This window comes from Talpa europaea (genome assembly GCF_964194135.1).
Source record: "Talpa europaea genome assembly, chromosome: 11".
NCBI lineage: Eukaryota > Metazoa > Chordata > Mammalia > Eulipotyphla > Talpidae > Talpa > Talpa europaea.
The window spans coordinates 66911262-66930234 of NC_140078.1; the positions used below are offsets into that span (position 1 = coordinate 66911262).

At 45.2% G+C, this 18973-nt stretch overlaps 1 protein-coding gene across 1 annotated transcript in view; it reads right to left on the reverse strand.

Moving 5' to 3' along the window:
* The window catches only part of CACNA2D3 (calcium voltage-gated channel auxiliary subunit alpha2delta 3), a gene marked incomplete at both ends in the record, with an annotated part of 806408 nt that overhangs the window by 191154 nt on the left and 596281 nt on the right, over positions 1 to 18973 (reverse strand). The window contains one exon of the mRNA XM_084248330.1: positions 11224 to 11298. Coding sequence (XP_084104456.1) covers positions 11224 to 11298 — 75 coding nt within the window. The remainder of the gene's footprint in view (positions 1 to 11223; positions 11299 to 18973) is intronic.

The following is an 18973-nucleotide window of genomic DNA, read 5'->3' on the forward strand; positions in this document are numbered from 1 at the left end:
TGAGACCAGGATTCAAGAGCACAGCTGTTACTTAGGCTAGGTTCCCAGGAAATACTCTAGGCACATGGCAAAGCGACGCAGAGGGACACGGGCGGTCAATACAAGGTGCATTATCAAGGATGTCAGCAGTGTGGGTGCCTAGAGCTGAATCCCGCTGGGGGGTTTTGGGTGCCATGTGAAGCATCCACCTGAGAGACATTCCATCTTTGAGGTGGACATGCTCACCAGTCTTTGGTGGAGGGATGCTGATTCCCTGGCACATCTGCCTGCTGCCCACCTGAGAGGAGTGAATGCCAGCTCCAGGGAGGTCTTCACTGGATGCTGACAGCTGCAAGGCAGGCTGGCAAGTGTGGAAATGGCGAGGGCTGAGGGGACAGGGGCTGTACATCAGTAGCAAGTGCTCCACTCAGCAAGTTCCCTCACAGGAATCTATCAGCAGGACCTCGTCCTTCAGAAGTCTATCCTATGTAGACCCACAGATTCCAGTCACAACTCAGTGAACACCCCCACACATCAGGATTTTTGCAGCTACTGTTCCTCAGGCTGAACGAGCTGCCACCACAATCTCTGCTTAGCCATTTCTTCTCCCTTCTTCAGGGCTCAGCTTAAAATGTCGTCCCTAAGAAAGGTTCATCCTGACAACCAGGAAAGGTGCCTCTCCCTACATTTTTGCTTTCTCAGATCCTGGTTCCCTTCAGAGAGCTTATCCTAAATGCAGAATGTGTTTTATTCATGTGTTTATTTATCAGCTTTAAAAGACCCATCCTCTCCATGAGATTGCAAAGACCAAATGAAGGGGGAATTACGTCTGTGTTGCTTTACCACTAGATCCCCATCACCTAATAGAGCGCCTGGCACATGAGACGCTTCCAATAAAAACATGCCAGATGAGGGAAGGGACAGTGGGAGGGAGGAATTGCCAGAGGGAGGGAAGGAAGAGGGAAGGAGGGGAGAGGGTTCCAGCAGCACAAGAATGAACAGTTAGACATGCAGGTGTCCAAAGGCCCCTTTGCTGCTCCCACCCATGCTGGACTGCATCACACGCTCACCGGCTGCAAACCGGTTCTCTGCAGCCTTCTCCGGTCATCCCTTCCTCAGTTAGATCCTTTTATAAATTCTACACTGTCTTAGGATTTCTCCCTGGGCTAAATAATATTCTGTGGCAATGGAGGAAAAATTTCCCATAGGTGCATCCCCTCTCCCCACTTATCATTTCATCTCCTCTGCTAGGTATCTTGCCAGGCCATGGACTTAGAAGGATGCAGAAAACTCAATTGGATGAATGTCTGCAGGTTGCTTGCAGAGTAGTGAGATGCAGATGTGTCAAGATATTTCTACAGTGCAGTGGGGAGCCCCAACTAACAGGCCCGTATGGGGTTTGAGAGAGAACCTTGAAACGTGGGGTAACAGACCAAGCTCCCTGAGAGTAGGACCAGACCCACACCCAGCAGTGGTTCACAGACTTGGGATTTCATGGCTGTGTCGGTGATGGCTCTGACTGGAAGTAGTAGATACCAATTCTTAATCACTTGAACAAACGGGGACTTTATTGGAAGGGTAGTTTCAATTCCAATAACAATGTCAAATTAATAATTGACAGGAATGAATGACTAGGTAAAGGAACCGGTAGAGGGTCTTTCACTTTTCTTAACCTCTCTGTGTATCCTTCCCTCTTCCCTTTTCTTTTCCTTTCTCCCTTCCTTCCTTGGTGCCTCAGCCCCTCCTTCCTTCTTTCCTGTCTTCTGAGCAGAGTGAGGACTTCGAGAAAACAAACCTTCCCTCTACTCTCACCTCTGTATAGTCAGAGCCCCAGCAGGAAGCACAGGGCACAGTGGAGCTGGCTAATTAAGGAGGGGTTAATAAAGAGGCTATTGTAAAGGTGTGGGTGGGGGTAAGAACTGGAAGTGGGGGGACCTCTTCTACCACTTGGCATGAAGGGACCACAAAGGAAACAGCAGCTCCAGGAGGCCAGAAAGAGGGAGGCTAAAGTGCGATGGGGTGCCCCCAGTCCTGAGGACTCTGGCAGGACACAGGCTGGACCCCTCCTCTCTCCACTTCTTGTGGGAGTCCCCCAGTAGCCAAACTCCGCCTACAGCGAGAACAAAGGAGATACCTTTGTGTCCATACTGAAATGTGGGGGCAGAGAGCAGAGGACAAGGAAACGGGAGGAGCTGGGGGGGCCAACATTCATTATGTGAAAGAACCTTTTAATAGGACTTCAGAATAAAGGGAAGTTCTTTCCATTAAACAGGTTTAATTTTATGAAAAAATGGCAATGTCCTCAGTCATCTTTATTTCCACCGGAAAATTGAACTAAATTTACTGAATGACACAGTCCTGGGCCCAGGCATCCGTTTAAACCTCTCTGAGGTAAGCACAGGAGGCAGCATGCGTGGGGACTGACAGTGCTCCCAGGGTGCTCAGAGCACAGCCTGGTCCAGGGAGGGGCTGCGCTGTCACTGCTAGTCACCCACCAGCTGAGCCCCATCTATTTCCCCTGTCCAAGCACACACCCAGTCCCAGATCTTGGGGACCAAGTGGCTGTGGAGGTCTTGAGGTCCACACAACAGTAAAGTAGCTCCAACCCAGCAGGAGTCCGGGCATCCCAGTAACCAGGCTCATCCCCAAGCTCTGGGAGCATCAGCGCTTGGCTCAGGGCTGTAATGCAGCCATTCAAGTGCCCAGACCCCAGCCGTGCAGACGGGGCCCTCAACAATTTCATCAAGAGGAAAACATGCAAGTCTCTTGTTTCTCTTTAGCCAAATGATGTATTTCAAAAAGAACAGGCTCGCTACGTGGGGGTCACACAGCCTTGTTTATTTTTTCTCAGAGAACACACTCCTCTGAGCAGATACACTTACTAAACACCCATTAATTCTTTCTTTTAAACTAAACGGGACGGATCACACCAGGCTGTGTCGGAGCCGCCCGAGCTCCGTGTAGAGACCCCGGCGCGGCCGCCCTCGCCGGGACCAGCGCTCGGCGGTGCCCGGGCGCCACCTACTGGACACTCTCCTTCAGTTCATCAGCGCGGGAGAGGGAGGGCGAGGAGCTGGCTGAGGGATTCAGGCCTCATGAAAGATGCTAGTTTCCCACCTCATACACCCTGACAGGCTGGAGCCAGCAGAAGGCATCGTTCTGAGGCCAGAGAGAAAAGCAGGGCCTCGTCCAACCTGAGACTAGTAGTTCTGGGGAGCGTGTGAGGTCCCTGCTGAGTGGGAAGAAATGTTCCCCTCAGTGGACTGGGGAGGCAGTTGGTGTGCGCATCACCTCCTCTGGGAAGCCCTCCTGTTTCTCAGAGCGCACGTCTTTAAGAAAAGCAGATGCTTCATCTGTGAGCCCATAATTCCTCTTGGCCCCTCTGACTGTCCAGGAACCCTCACTTTGTACAATACCCTGTGGCTGGAGACATCCATCTACCTGCTTCCATCTCTGATGCAGTGCTTTACCCAAGGGCATCTGCAGAGTATTTGCAGACAGGCATGAGGGTAGAAGGAGGATGGAAAGAAAGAGGGACTGACCAATCACATGGGTTCAATTCCTGCCTCTGATGCAACAAGGACTCTATAGATGTTCATTGAGGGAAGGAGTGGTGTGGGTCATTTACTGAGAAAAAAAAAAAAAATTGGTGCCCGATCAGGCCATCATCAGCATCATTCAAGCAGTGTCAAAATCAATCAACAAATAAATATTGAGTCCCCTGTTTGTGCTGTAGCAGAGTCCTAGCAATTTACCGGGATGGTAGGGGAGACGGGAACACAGCCACTTCCCAAGTGATCAATGATCCAAGGAGACTAAGGCAGGAGGCGTGAGGAGGGGGAGTATGACACCTTCTCATGGGGAGCAGGGACAGCTCTCTGCAGGGGTGATATCTAGAGGAGACATAGAGGAAGGCACCAAGCCAGTCACAGGTGTGACTGGAACAAGATTCCAGGCAGAGGGACGTGCAGGCAGGATGGTAGGGAACAGGAAGGAGCTTGGTCTGAGGATGGTCGAAGTCCTGAGCATGCTGGAGCACTATGAGCAGCCACACAAGCTCAGGCAAGTCTGGGAGGTCCAGCCAAAGTTGGCCAGGAACTGGGTGTTACTCTAAGTGCCAAGGGAAGCCATGCCACCTGACTGACGTCTCCTCTGATGGCTGAGTGAATAGCTCTGGAGAGGAAGGCATGGGGGTGGAAAAACTGGTACCCACAAAGGAGCTAAAAAGGGACTGATGTCATCCAGGTCAGGTGGCCGTGACCAGGTGGGAGTGGCAGGAAGCGATGCCAGGGGTTGGGGGCACATTTTGAAGCTTGATCCAACGACAGTGGATGGCAGGCAGGAGATCCAGGAAAACCACTGGTGGATGGCACACCCACGCCTGTTGAACTGAAATGAACCCTTAGCATTTACATTGAGTAGGCGTGGATAGGAAGAAGACATGAAGGAACATGAATTGAGGTGTTCCATTCTAAGCTTTATTAAAAGAAGAAATCATTAACTACGTGGGATGAAGCCAGTCCTCACGTATCTGAGGATGTGCATAATGACAGCGAGAGGCATCTGAACTTCCCATTAGAATTAGCCACTGAATCTGCTTACAGGGCCCGTTACTTGGACAAAGTCAGCTGGACTTAGACAAGCTCCTGCATTTTAAGCTCCTCTAGAAACTGGTGTTTGCTATGTAGTCTCTACTTTGGTTTGAATACATATTTAGCTATGTCCATAGGGATGGTCACCTAGCTGCATACGAGAGGACTGTGATATAAGAACATTTACATTAATTAGCATGTTCATGTGTCAACCTGTGTAAGCAATGACTCCTCTAAGACCCATGCCGTGCAATGGCTAACGACGTGGAACTGAACGGACCTGCCTGGGTGTCTACAAAACAGCGTATCCGCATTCAGAGTGGGGCAGCACAGTCCAGGAGGGACACAACTGGAGGTCAGGCTGTGGATGGCCAGTGGCTGAAGCAATAACCCTGAACTCGAGGTAGAAGGAAGGTTCTTTAACAGGTAAAGAAGATGACACCGTTATCTGCAGAACTGGGCTGGTGAGTGTAACCTGAGTCCTAGAGAGCGGCAGATATGGCTTGGGTGTTTGAAATTTCTAAGTAGGTAACTTGACAGCTCAGGCTCCCCTGATGTGGCTGATGAGTCCCACCCACAGACCCGAACCTACCAGCTGGCTTAGGTGTCTTCGTGATTTAGCAGTGAACCCACGTGACTGAAATAGCCAGAGCTCTACGGCCAAACCAGGGATCCCATTTGCCCTGCCCATCAACTCAACGTGTCATAACTCTGCACCACTCCCTACTGCTATTTGCAGACAGGAGAGGGCACAGCCCGGGAAGGCGCTGCCCAGGCCACAGACGGAGCAGGCCACCCACCACTCCCACCCGGGATGCAGGCTCCGGATGGAACAGGGACAGGTGATGGGGTTTAAGGAAAGAGGAGGTGCTACCGACCTCTTGAGGGGTCCCACAATTCTGGCCGTACTTAGACCATGCTGTCCCACATGGTGGCCTCAACTATGCATGGCCCTCGGGCACCTGAAACATGGCTGATCCGAAGTCAGATGTGTCAGGAATATCAAGTACATACCAGCTTTCCATGATGAGTATGAAAAGAATAGAAACTACATTATTTCTTATCGATTACATGTTGAAACAATGTGATATATTTGGATATATTGGTTAAATAAAATATATTTTTAAACTTAATTTCACCTTTTTTTTTTACTTTTTTAGATGTGGCTACAACAGAATTTTAAATTACACAGGCAGCTCATGCTTGTGGATTGCATTATATTCTTACTGGACAGCTCTAGTCTAGACACAGACTAACTATAATCGTCCAACGATGATCCTGTTATTCATCTCTGTGGCTGCAGAGACCAGTTCTTTCTCCAGCACCCCCACCCTTCAGCCACTCCGCCTCCTATCCTGAAGGGCCTACAGGCAGCGTGAATGTACCGCAGGCAAATGAGCCTGCTTAGGGCTCCTGGTTCTGGCACTTTCTAGTCACCTTACCACCTCATTACTTGGTGGCTCGGCTTCCATTTGTAACAGGGGGATGTTTACCTTCCCACAGAGAAGCCTGGCTCCTCTGCCTGGCACTCACAATTATCCAGACCCCAATTCCAGGCTTCCTTCTAGATGCATTTTCCACCCAGGGCTAACCTCTCACACACACCTCCCTTGAACCTTGGGTCTTTCCAACTTTAAGCTCCTCCATCCTAAGTGTGGTATTAAATTAGTTAATAATTGAAAGCTCTAACATGTAAAATACTTAGAACAGTGCCTGTCACATAAAAGGAATCAAAAGACATTTTAAAAATATCAAGACCTACAAAAATGCTCTCACCTACAAGCGTCTACAGCTACTTAGCCACCCTAAGTATAAAATCTTATCCATCCTCATCGATTTTGAGTTCTTTGGAACAGGGTACATCTCTGCAGCCATGCTGAGCAATGTGCTGAGGCTGAGAACATAGTAGACAGAGGATTCCAGCAAACGCTAAAAGAATAAAGAAGGTTTCTTTCTGCCATTCCCACTTCCATCCTCTCTGCCACTGCCCAGTGTCCTGCCACTGGCAAATTTTCCTCCAGAATAGAAACCCTCCAACATGCTTCCCCATCTCTTGGACTTGCAGACACAGAGCAAACAGCCTTTGGCAGATGCCAAAGCAGACTTCGTGGAAACAAACGAGTCCTAGGTTTTGCCAGCCCCAGGCTCCTCTGAAGAGCCCCACCATTTGCTGTGGTGCTGGAAGGCAGCCTTCTTTGTGTTCTCTTGGTGGTTTGACTGGTTCCACATTTCAGGCCTCTTTGGGGAAGGAAATTAACATCGATGTCCCTTTCTTTTAAACAGAGGGCCAGATGAATCACCAGAGTCTCAACAAAAATCAGATCATGCTAAAGGTGGCACATTCCTAGTCCCACACCCCTCAGTGTCCCTGCTGGGCAAAAGAAAAAAAGATCAACTCAGGATTCTACATATTAAGAAAGATCCATAAAGCTGTCAAAGATATGGGAGAAATAAAATGCCAGAAAACATAGCTAGCCAGTAACTATGAAATATTTTTAACTCGAATGTTAAAGAGTGGTAAAGAACAAGGAAAAAAAAAATCCAGATGTCTAAGAACTACTCAAAATACATTCCTCCAGGCCTAAGTTGAATCTTTCTTGCTGTGCTGGTACCCTACTCCCCACTCAGAGAATATACACGGGCCCACCCTTGAGGTTCTCCCCCAGTCCACTGGCTAGGAGCTATATCAGCTGCCCCATCCAACACAGGACCCAGCACACCAGGCACCTGATAAATATTTGTTGCATCAACATCAGATCAGTCTAGCAGAAGTCACAAGCTGTTGGCAAGGGTAGAAAGGCTTGGAGACACTAAGGAGAGCCCTTTTATCAACAGAAAAGTATTACTTTAGCCGTTTTGCCAATTAAACCAAAGCAAGTCTACTGAGTAAGTTTCTTATATCTGAGCTGTTTTTGGAGATACTTCCTGATTCACACCCAAATCATACAAGATTAAAGAAAATACTGGATAAAATCAAGCCAAACATTAAGTTCGAGGGCAAGATTTTATTGGACAAATTAGAAAAATATTGGTATTGTGCTTCAGAGAAACCCACTTCTTTCCTCTGGCTGCAGGAGCAGAAAGACCTCAGTGGCAGATGGAGAGAGAATGAGTTATTTTAAGTGAGCTTGCTCCATTCTCTTGCGCTGGCCACAACCCCACTCACACCCACTGTGTTAATCTGGCAGGCTTGGCCAGAATGGAGGGAAATGTCCCATTTATAATAAGGATTCGGTTATATGCCTGGGCGAGGGAGAAAGCAAGTCAGGCCTTAGTGGGATTCCCTGCCTGAGCAAGCCCCGGAAGTTGCTGGTAGCCAGCTGTTCCTCACCATACACGAGGGTTCTGCCTAGGGTGCATTTATTTCTAGTAAGAGCATCAGGTTCCAGGGGAAGCTCACAGCCTCCTCCTCCAGAAGAACCCAAATGAGGGGGCCTCCCTGGTGGCACAAGGGTTTAAGTCTCAGCACTATGAAGCTGTGCACAGCCACCGCAGCATGAGTTCGATCCCTGGCCAGGGAGCTACCCACATGGCACAGCAGACCTCTCCTGAACTCGCACCCTGCTCCCCTCAGCAGTGCATTTCAGTCAGTCTGCCTGTTTGGCACCCCACTCTATCTCTGGTGAATCCTCTCACCACCCCCCCACACCTCTGGCCTACACCCCTTGTATGCATAAATCAATAAAAATAAATCTTAAAAAAAAAAAAAACAAGAAAGTGAAAAATTAAAACAGCACTCTGGAGGATCCCTATATTCATTTCTCTCCTGAGCCCCTAATATGTGCAGGGTGGACTGGCATTGAGGTGGAAGGAGAAAAAGAGCAGAAACAGATGAACAAAACAGAGATGAACAATTACTTGTCCATGCTGGAGCCAGGCTATTCCATCCATGCAGGCTGCTGCTTAACTATGGCTCTTCTAGTATTATTCCTATTGCTACATAAAAAGAAAAAGGAAAACACCAAAACTTTGGTTTCCTCGCATGGTAGTTAGTGTTCATAGGAAATCTCATAGTAAAGTAGCCGTCTACCTGTTTTGTAGACTGGAGTTGGTAAAAAAAAAAAATGACAATTTGTGTTTGTGTGTGTGCGTGCGTGCACACATGATGACCCTGCTCCATGCTTATCATAATAATCTGATCCAATGGAACAATCAAAAAATGTTCTTTATATTGCCCCACCCATCTACCACCACCATGTCCACCCTGTCTTTACAGCAGTGAAGCACCGATCAACAGGGCTAAGACAACACAAATAGGGTGCAGACATTTCCATCACTGTCCCCAAGGTGTGCTCAGGCCTGCGTTGTCTCACAAGGCTCTCTGCCAGCATTATTCCCTTTACTATGACAACTTGGCTGTGGTAGAGACATGTGGTTGGGACAGGATTACAGGATATTCAGCATGAGCATCTCTGTGTGAGTTACTCAGTCACACAGCAGGGATAAGGCAGCACTGGAATGCAAGGGCAACCTGTGACGTTCATTTCCTTCACTTCACTGCTGTCTTTTGCCCGGGGGGGAAATGCAAAACTCAAGGTAGATCAACCTCCCTGTGTCAATCACATTTAGATGGCTTAGCATCATTCCAAGTTTCTTCTAAATACCTTATGACCTCAGGGACATGGACAGATAAACATAATAGGTGGCCCATTGTCCTGGTCATTCCTTATGTTTTTTTCATGAATTGATTGCAAATGGTTCATAAGATTTGGGTTCTCACAAGTGCAAGGTGGGGCCTTTTTTTTGCGTCATCCCATTTATGGGAACTTGACTTTGGCTTCCACGTTTGGTAAAACCAGACAGTGTTTCAACAGTGAGAAAACAAACATGATTTGTTATTTGTGAATGTTTGCACTATCAGGAGATGATCCGTGTTGATTGGGTTACTCTGCTTTTCTAAGAGTCTTTCATCTGTGTTCTCAGTGGCTACGGCTCTGGAAAGTACATCAAATGGACTCTTTGTAAACAGATCATTTTCTGCATGGCCAAGAGATAGAAAAGACCAGAAAGACATTGTGCATTGACTCTGCAAATGGGAGCTATAGTCAGAATGCATCAGAGAGAGGAAAGACACCTTGTGGCTTCTAACATCTGGTTTTACTTCTTTCCATTTTTAAAGCTGATAAATAGGAAGTTAATTCTTCCACTGGCAGAAGATCCAGGTTTGGTTGTTTCATTGACTCTATCTCTTTCCAGCTTGGAATAGCTAGGCACCAGGAGCCCACACTCAGCCACACCAAACATGTAGCTCCTACCATCCCAGAGAGAACCCTCACTGGGCAGCTTGGAGGTGGGTAATGTGCTAGGCTTTTTAGACTTAACTGTTTTTAGACTTAAATGTCCTTAAAATTTAGTAGTTTTTTAATCATATTTTTCAATAATTCTGAGTTATATTTGGAAATAGCTAACCAGTTAACTCAATCCTTTTCTGATTAAAAAAAAAAAAAAGATTGTTGAAATCAAGTATCACCGAAAGTCCCAACCATAAGCATGCATATGGGAACCACATGATGTGGCTATGACTCCATTAATACCAGGGTGATTAGAGCAAAGTTGGATGATGATGGAGCTAGAACATGAACCTTCTAAACAATGATTCAAGTGGAAGCAAACTAGCCCCACAATGCTTTGCCAATAAACATTTGCATAGCAGGCACTGATGCTATTTTCTAATTTTGATAAAATATAAAAATATGTGTGGAGTGGATGAGCATATGTGACTGTATGTCTGGCTGTGTGTATATTACTAAAGGAAAAGACTTATATTTTCTTAACTTTCAAAAGTAGTGCTTTTTATCTTATTCTCTACTTTTCTATCTTCCCAAAATTAGCTAAACACACACAAATCCAAAGGTATGTCCTTTTTCAAAACACTGCAAGTAGCTCAGGGAGAGCAAGCCCACTGTCACTGTCCCTCGAGTCCACAGGGGATACTGTCAATAAACCAGGGCTTCCCAGCTGCCCTCCAGAACCTTCAACACAGCGCTCCTGCCAGCCTTCCGAAAGGGATCAGGGTTGGCAATACCATGGCCATCTTGGATCTGGCCGAACCCTACTCACTTTAGAGAGAAGGAAAAAATGCTGAAAGAAATCTATCTGTCAGGTCAGCAAATAAAGCTTAGGCAGGAAGAGGAGTAATGGAGAAAATCTCAACTGTTTCATTAAACAAAAAAAGAAAAAGGTACTGTGGAATAGCTTCAAGGCAGGAGGCATAGGGCTTAGGCAATGTAATTGAGGACAAATCCTATTATAATGAATTTCCAGAGATTTTTGGTCTAATTTGTTGAATCAAATATAACTTGCGATAACTGAGTCTCAGGTTGGAGTGTAAGAGACCATTTGTTCTGTAAAGGTACCCATTATGATGGATTTCAAGCTGTCTAGAATTAAAATATCCATGTGTTATCTGTGTGAAATAAGTAATATCTATCACATGTAAATACATATGTAACATGATAGTAAGCATGTTTATCCTTATTATTATTAGCATTATTATTTACTATGTGAGAAAAGAGTAGTTACAAACTATTGAAATAACTTTGAGGAGACAATACCATGAGCTTTTAAAGTGAAAACTGCATATCACAACAGAACTAAAGAAAACCTATTAAAATCATAAAAGGAGAAACACAGAAATAAGTATTTCTCTTACCAGCGGTCTGAGCTCTGGGTGCGTCAGGATATAGCCATTATTTGTGATTGCAAAGGCATAACCGTGAATCCCTAACTGTAAGAAGAAGTAAGAAAGAAACCTTCATTAGCTTGTTCCCTGGTGAATTCACAAAGCATAAAGCAGCCCGACATTTAGTAATTTACAGCTTAAACTTGGCATTCATAACCCTTATCAGCACAATATTTCATTAAAATGAATGCAAGGCGCTGATCCTTGACATTTGGTAGAAATGAAGACCTGTCACCGGATAAGCTCAGCAAATAGCACAATTTAAAATGTCACATCCTCATGTTGGCATCCAAGGGCCTTCTTTTGATTTATTTAAAACAAAAACAATTACTTTTTTTATTTTTTTAAAGAAAGAAAGTAGCTGAAGTTCCTGCAAAGACTCTAAGACCAAGTGAACAAACTTTTATCGACCTGGTGTCTTCTCTCTCCTGCTATAAGGAGAGAGCAGGCGTCTCAGTCTGATTCCCAACTAGAATTCCTATATCCCACACCTACAGGGCCATCTCAAGCAGGCATCTCCTAGGTAGTCATTTTCCATAATTCTTCAAGGATAAAAGTGTCCCCACCAGGCCATATAGGAGCCTGGAGCCTGCCAACCCCTTTTATATCCTTTCGTCTTTATATTGTGAGACTGCCAAGCTTTTACACGCATGCTTCCATCCACACAAAGCCTGGGTGATTTTCTATGCAGAGCCTCACTTAATTTATGTTTTCAGACTAAATGGGACTATGGGAAATAGTTTGAGAGCAATGAAATGTTTTATTAGCTTTAAAAAGTATGTAATCAAATTTAACACTGCACTTATTTAAATAATAATCCCGGCTTTTGGACAATATTTCTATTACACAGTTGACTGCACCCATTGGCTACAATAAATTTACCTACAAATCATTCATGTATTAAAATGGCCTCTGGCATAAAACCCATACTGATCTCTCTCTGAAGAAAGAAAATGTAACCCACTTTTGCCAGAGAAGTGAAAGGAGAGAAGAAAAAAAGCTCATTTTTTTCCCGAGGAGTTATTTCATAGTTCTGAGCCCTCGTTGTAACTTTTCTTTAAAAATTTGCTGCCGCTTACATTCTTGAATATGATACTATTAAATGATCCAGACAACAGAGTTTACAAACCAGGAATGACCCTGTCTGCTTGTTAGCTTAACGTCAAGGTGATGTGAAATTAACTTCAGAGAATTTAACACCGGCAATTAAAAGTTTCCCTTGCATTACATAAAGCAAATATGCATGCGGTCGTCAAGGGCAACAGACATTTTCTCCTGCAGTTACCGTGCACAGCAAGTCTTAATAAGATTCTACTTGACTCTAATGATAAAAGTATATTTCATTATGCTCTGAAAGATAAACCAGAGATTTCCTATCCTTTGAGATGTATATTGTCTCTTTCATCTCGTCTCTTGGAAAAATGTCAGACACAGTCAACACTGCATTAATTACCATTATTATGTCCCAGCTTAACACAGAGCGGAGGGGTCAAAAAGGACTCAGAGAGTTTGACTTTTTCCTTTAAAGGCAAAAGTGGTATTCGATTGGAAATTCCAACTCAAAATGAGACCAAAGAGACGATATTTTACAGTCCGCTCATCTATTCAGTTCCTTCTGAAGTACATGCTTCGGTTTCAGTTCTTGGTTTGCTGGTAGAAAGTGATATTCAAAGTGATATTCAAAGAAGGTAGAACTCCTTGCACAAGCTCTCTTAATGACCGCTACTTTTCTTGCATAACATTTATCAAAATAATAATCAATTCTGTGTGAGGTTGATTATAAGTAATCAAGACATCAGTCAAGGCCTTTGATTATTGAATGTCTGTCTCCCCACCAGATCATAAGTCCTGTGAGGGCCAAGACTGCACCATGTGTTTAAAAATATATGGAGGGGGTGGATGGAATAAAGAGGGGGAGGGAAAGAAGAGGAAAATGAGGAAGCAGACGGACAAAAATAAAAAAGGAAGAAAGAAACTGAATGAGCTTAGATCCTACATCGCTAAGCCAAAGGCTGGCTTCCTTTCCTGGAATGCAGAGGCCAAGCTGACCTGCCCAGCTCAAAACCCCCCAAGCACTGCTAACTGCCATCTCTGCTTCCATATTGCTCATTCATCCCTCACAATCTAGTCTACTTATGCCTGACTCCACACCCACCAAGGGGCCACCAGAACTCGTTTCTCTACAGTTGCCCATGGTCTCTGAATTGCCAACCCTACAGAAAATTTTCTCTTGTTCTCCTGTTTTATTAGTTGACTGCCCTTTCTCCTTGACACTGTTCCCTCAGCTTTCAGGCCCTATTTTCCAGAGCATCCTCATCCCCCACCCACCCAGCCACCCTAGTTTTTATCTCCATTGCTCTCCTCATCCCCAATAATCTTCCACAACCATCTGGATGCTGTTGATCTCGAGACCAGGCTCCAGCCTTCACCTGTTCCCTCCATGGTATATCCAAGTGTTCAACTCTGTCAGTCAACACTACCTGGATACCTTCTGGCCATCTCATTCCCACCCAGGCCAAGCTGGCACTCTTTCCCTTCATGCTGATCATCACCACACCCACAGAACTCATGAGATTTCTTTCTCTTTCATCCCCACCTACTCCATCAAAATCATCACAATTTTTCTTCCGGAAAGTACTCATATTCAACTCTGAATCCCCAGGAAGTCATCCTCCAGATTTACCAGAGCCCAAGGCAAGTGGCCCTGTTGCTCCCCTTTGTAAAATTCACCCAAGACCACTGTACCTGTAGGATGGGATCCTTGGGCCTGTCCATTAGGTCTTCCTGGGGTCTGTTCCCTACCTAAGTACCCAGCCCTGCCTCCTTCCATCCACTGTCTTTCAGGGCATGTGGCTGCAACAACAGCCCCCCCTGCAGTTTTCTGTCCCACTCAGAGCACCACCCCTCTCCATCTTCCCCTAGTTAATTCTCGCCCATGCTCTCAGATCAGCCTGACCGCCTTCTGTAAAATGTCTCTCCCCACACTCCCCTTTGCTCCCTCCTTTCCACATTATGTTTCCATAAAACTCTGAGTATTTTCCTATTATTACTTTTACCCTAACACATGAAAATGCTACACTTACTTTCGTGCCTCTTAGTCCTAGTTGGCTCTCCTTCCTTCCTCTGCTTTGTTCTAGATGAGTTACTACCTCTCTCATCAGAATGAGGCCCTGGTTGGAAAAGAGCCATCTCCCCAATTTTTGACTTCCATAGTCCCTGGCAAAATGTCTGGTAAATGGCAGGTGTCTGGCTATGGTGCACATGTACTTAAGACATTTGCCACTTTAATCAAATATTATGCAGTTCATTTCTAAAGCTGAAGCTAAAATAAAGACTAAAAATGAGCCAAAAAGAAGGAACTGATTTGCTATGGCAGCCATATAGACAGTCCTTCTCAAAACTGTACCTGTAAAAGTTTTCCTGATCTTCAGCAATTATCTGCTTAAAATTGTCCTAGGACTACAGTATAGGAAAATAACATCAGCATGTTTTGTCGGTTGGTTGGTGGAATATGGAGGCATATGGACCTAACCTAGTGTAGATGTAAAAAGAGAAAGTCTGAACAAATCTCAGAACATATTCTGTGGGTGAATCTCTCTGAAAACTGAAAGCTTATATATAACATGACAATGTCCAACATTTGGTTTTGGCCACAAATTTATATACTGATGAAATCTCTAATTTTCATTTTAACCAAAATAGAACCAGTCTTCTTGTCCATTCTAATGTGCAGTCCTGTGGAGTAATAGAGAACAGATCAGACACAGGCCTTCCAGCACTTGGCCTGCCAACGGCCCTAGTCCTGAACTTGCTGAACATGCTCTCCTGGAGCCTGGAGCTTCATGGGCCAAGCGCCTGGCGAAGGAGGAGCTTGTATTCCAAGCAGAGACTTTAAGCTAACGAAGTGAACCCAATTATAAAATGGCCCATTATGTTAACAGAGGCTGTGGTGTCTGGAAATTATTGCTGGGGTGTCTGGAATTCTTAATAAAAATTATAAAAAGTCTGATCACTTGTGGGAAAAGCTATGGTGCTGAGGAAAAAGAAAGAATTCTATCTTTTGGAAAACCCCAAGAGCCAACAGCTGACTCATCTTTTACAAGGTGTTAATCAGGAAGGAAAGGGGTGACCTGCACTTTGCTCCCTGAGCTCTCCTGTCCTGCACAGAGAGGGTTCGGTCATGGCTGACCCTGGCTGGGGAGCACACCTTTGACCAGGGCTCCTTGTGGGAAATAGGAGGGACATCGTAGATGAATGTATTCCCACTCTGACCCTTGGGAATGTGAAAAATAAAAGTTTCTGTATTTCAGAACCTGCTAGCTAACTTTCTGTAGCTGCATTTTTTCTATTGCCTCATCACACTTTGTTTTGGCAGGCTTTCATAACTGGCTGAGTTATGTTGAGAAAGTCAGATCAACTAAAAATGGGGCCAAGTGGTACCCTCTTTCTGGAAATGCCATAAGGTTTTAGTGGGAATAATATATAAAGTAATTTATTGTATCTATTAATATTCTTTTGAATATCATTTCAGCCATCACTATTATTATTGTCATTTTTGTTCCTAATGGTATCAAAATTATATAGACTAAAATCATGGCTTTCCAATTGGCAAGACATTTAAACTTTTTGTGCCTCAGTATCTTCAGCCATAAGTAAGGTGAAGAGCCATGTATGCCTAGTCAGTGAGATAATGCTATTAAGAGTTTGGCACATGTCTGGCAGAAGAAACTTTGAGAAAGACCGAAGTTGTCACCAAAAAAAATTATATTATATTCACACTTTCTTGATTTATGGGCACATATCAAGTAGTGACCTTGCACTTGGGTTCTTTGTATACGTGTTAGCATTTTCTGACATCAAATAAGAGACCTAAGAATTACTTGGAAACATTCTATAAAGGTAGAGTGCTCTTCTTTAAATAGTAGCAGGTAAATCTGGACACCTAGGTCTGGGAATTTCAGTAACAATAAAGTCCACCATCTTTAGAAGCCCAAAGTCATCCCTGAATTCCCTCCCCCACTTAATTTTCAGTCTCTGGGGCTCTACAGTTTCCACATTCAAATACATGGGTTTGGACCAACCAGATGTCCTATCATACATCTGGAAACTTAACTCCCACTGCAAAAGCCTTCATAGATGAAGCTGGTTATCAGGGCCACAGTGTGGTAGTATGAGAAGGGATCTTTGTCATCTCAATAAACCCAAGCAGGATAGTTCTTTTGCTTAAGTGGCCATCTTTTATGAAACTGGACACCTGATTTTAGCTTAGAGATTCATTTCCTCTTTTGATGAAAGAAGTTTTCTAATTTGATCAGCTAAATGATATTAGCATTGTGCAAAAAGTTTCCCCTGGAGAGGGGGAGCAGGTGCTGAGGGCTGGATTGGGGTTCTAGGAAGAACCAAACACTCAAAGGACTCTGAGAGGCCTGGGCCAAAAGGTGGGGTACAGTATGGGCTTATGGATGGCTTAAGATGCTTCTGTTCAAGGCAGAGGAGAGCCCCACGAGAAAAGGCACCCACTGCCCCAGATTGAATTGTCCCTTTTGCTCCTCACTCCCCAGACCACCATCATTTTCCCATGGATCATTTTGCTTTCTGAGGAAAAATGGAGAATATAACAAGATGATTTCTGGTGGCATGTGAGTTTGCCATTAAACTTACTACCCAGAACCACTAGTGAGAGTGAATCCTTTTTAAAATTCCTTTCATCCAGGCCTCCCCTGGTGGCGCAGTGGTTGAGCGTTGGGTTGCGAAGATGCCCGCAGCCTCTGCAATGCCAGTTTGATCCCCTGCTGCCGGCGAGGCTCCCACATGGCATGCAGACCTCTCCTGCTGTGCCTGCTGCTCCCCTCAGCGGTGTATTTTGTCAGTCTGTCTGTTCTGCTCCTGGCTCTGGCTCTGGTGAATTCTCTCACCCTCCCGTGCTTCTGACTGTACCCAGTGCTTGTATAAATAAATAAATCTTTAAAATAAAATAAAATTCCTTCCATCCTTCCAGTTATATAAAAAAGAAAGGTTCCTTTAGTATATCTTTAACACTTGCATATAATCCTACTTAAAAAAAGAGAATAGACCTCAAGTTCAGAACCTTAGATTATCAACAAATCACTCAATGTTATTATTTCATTTGCATGACTTTTAAAATAATTCTCTTCTATAATGGTAAATAACTTGCTTTTCTTTTTAAGTGGTAATTGGCATTTCCTATTAAAGCTGATGTAGGTAGAGGGAGTTCTGAATTCATTAACAAAAGGAAGAGTCAGCAAATAATGGCACAGGCGGCATATGAACAGGGCAACAAGTCATGAAGCTCATGTGAACGGCTGAGATCTGTTTTGTGCATGTGGGTCTAGGAATCACAGATCACTGCTTCCTACTGTGTGGCCCTGAGCTCTGCAAAGATAAGCCCTGACAACCGAGCTTCCTGACGAGTAGGATACGTGCACATCACTGCATTTATCTGCGGGGATCTGGCAATATGATGTGGGGTCAGGTACCATGTACATTGCTCAGGACTTGGCAAGCATTATCTGTTAATATCATACCATGGGGCACCCTGTCTTGAACCACAAGAGGGTGCTTTCTTAAACAACAGTTTCTTGCATCTCTCATTTTGCATCCAACCATCTGAGAGGTGAGCTGACTACTTTGGCTGCAGCTTCTGTTAACTGACTTGTTTGGACAAGTCCGCTACAATGGAGGTGACTGGCTGATCCACTCCCTTGCTCTTATCCCAACACTCTGTCAAAATGTGGGCAAGCACTATCACAAGTGCTTGTTATCAAATTAAGCATCCTGCCTAATGCAAATGACCTCATATCATAAGACTTTTCCCCAGGTCTTTCAAAATTCTTGGAAAATCCTATTTTTAAAGGTGGCAGAGGACTATGTAGTGACCTAGTCAATTACTCAAGGAACTCATCACTCTGTTGGGCTTTCTAGGTTACGGCAGGTTCAGTGGACATGAAGCCTACAGGTGGTTGAGTCTGGGATGGGAAAGGTATCAACAGCTTGAAGCAAGGAGCACCCCAGATGGAAGAGGGCTGTGGGGGCCCAGAGGCCACAGTCACACCAGTTCCCTTGACCACTGTGCTACCATTGTTCCCAGTTAAGGATGATGGCCAAAGCTTTACCAAGGTTACTAGCAGATTTGGTTGTTTTTACCACTGGACAGAAGAGGAACTAAAGGACTTAAGGAGTAAGAATAGACCCAGCTCCTCAACCCTGGAGCAGGGACCCAGGTGTATCTGCCTTGAGAGCTAAGCTCTGGCTGCTGCCTTACTGCTGAAGCCCAGGAAGGCCCACGGCCGCTCACAACTGTGGGGACTGAGGTTCAGTGTGTCAGGGCAGGTGGTGGCTAGAAAGCCATCCATCTCAGATTTGTGGCCCATAGGAGCTGATCTCTCTCCAGGTAGTGACAGAGATGGGCCTCATCAACCTACAGTGGCCCTGAAATGGGATGGGAAGCTGGTCTGCTTGGTGCTGGGGGACACGGGGACAGGGTGCTGTCAGCCTCGTGCAGTCAGGGAAACCTGCTGACCCATGTACTCCTCTTAGGACCCAAGTGGGAAGGTGGGTGGGGGCTGCTACCTCCCGCCCCTTCCATACTTCCAGCTCCCACAGTGAGAAGTTTGAGTCTGTTCCCCCTGGCTGTAGTGGGCTTGAGGGGACTCTCTTCTCCCCAACTATTCATTTGCTTTACTGTGGAGCCCCCACTAGA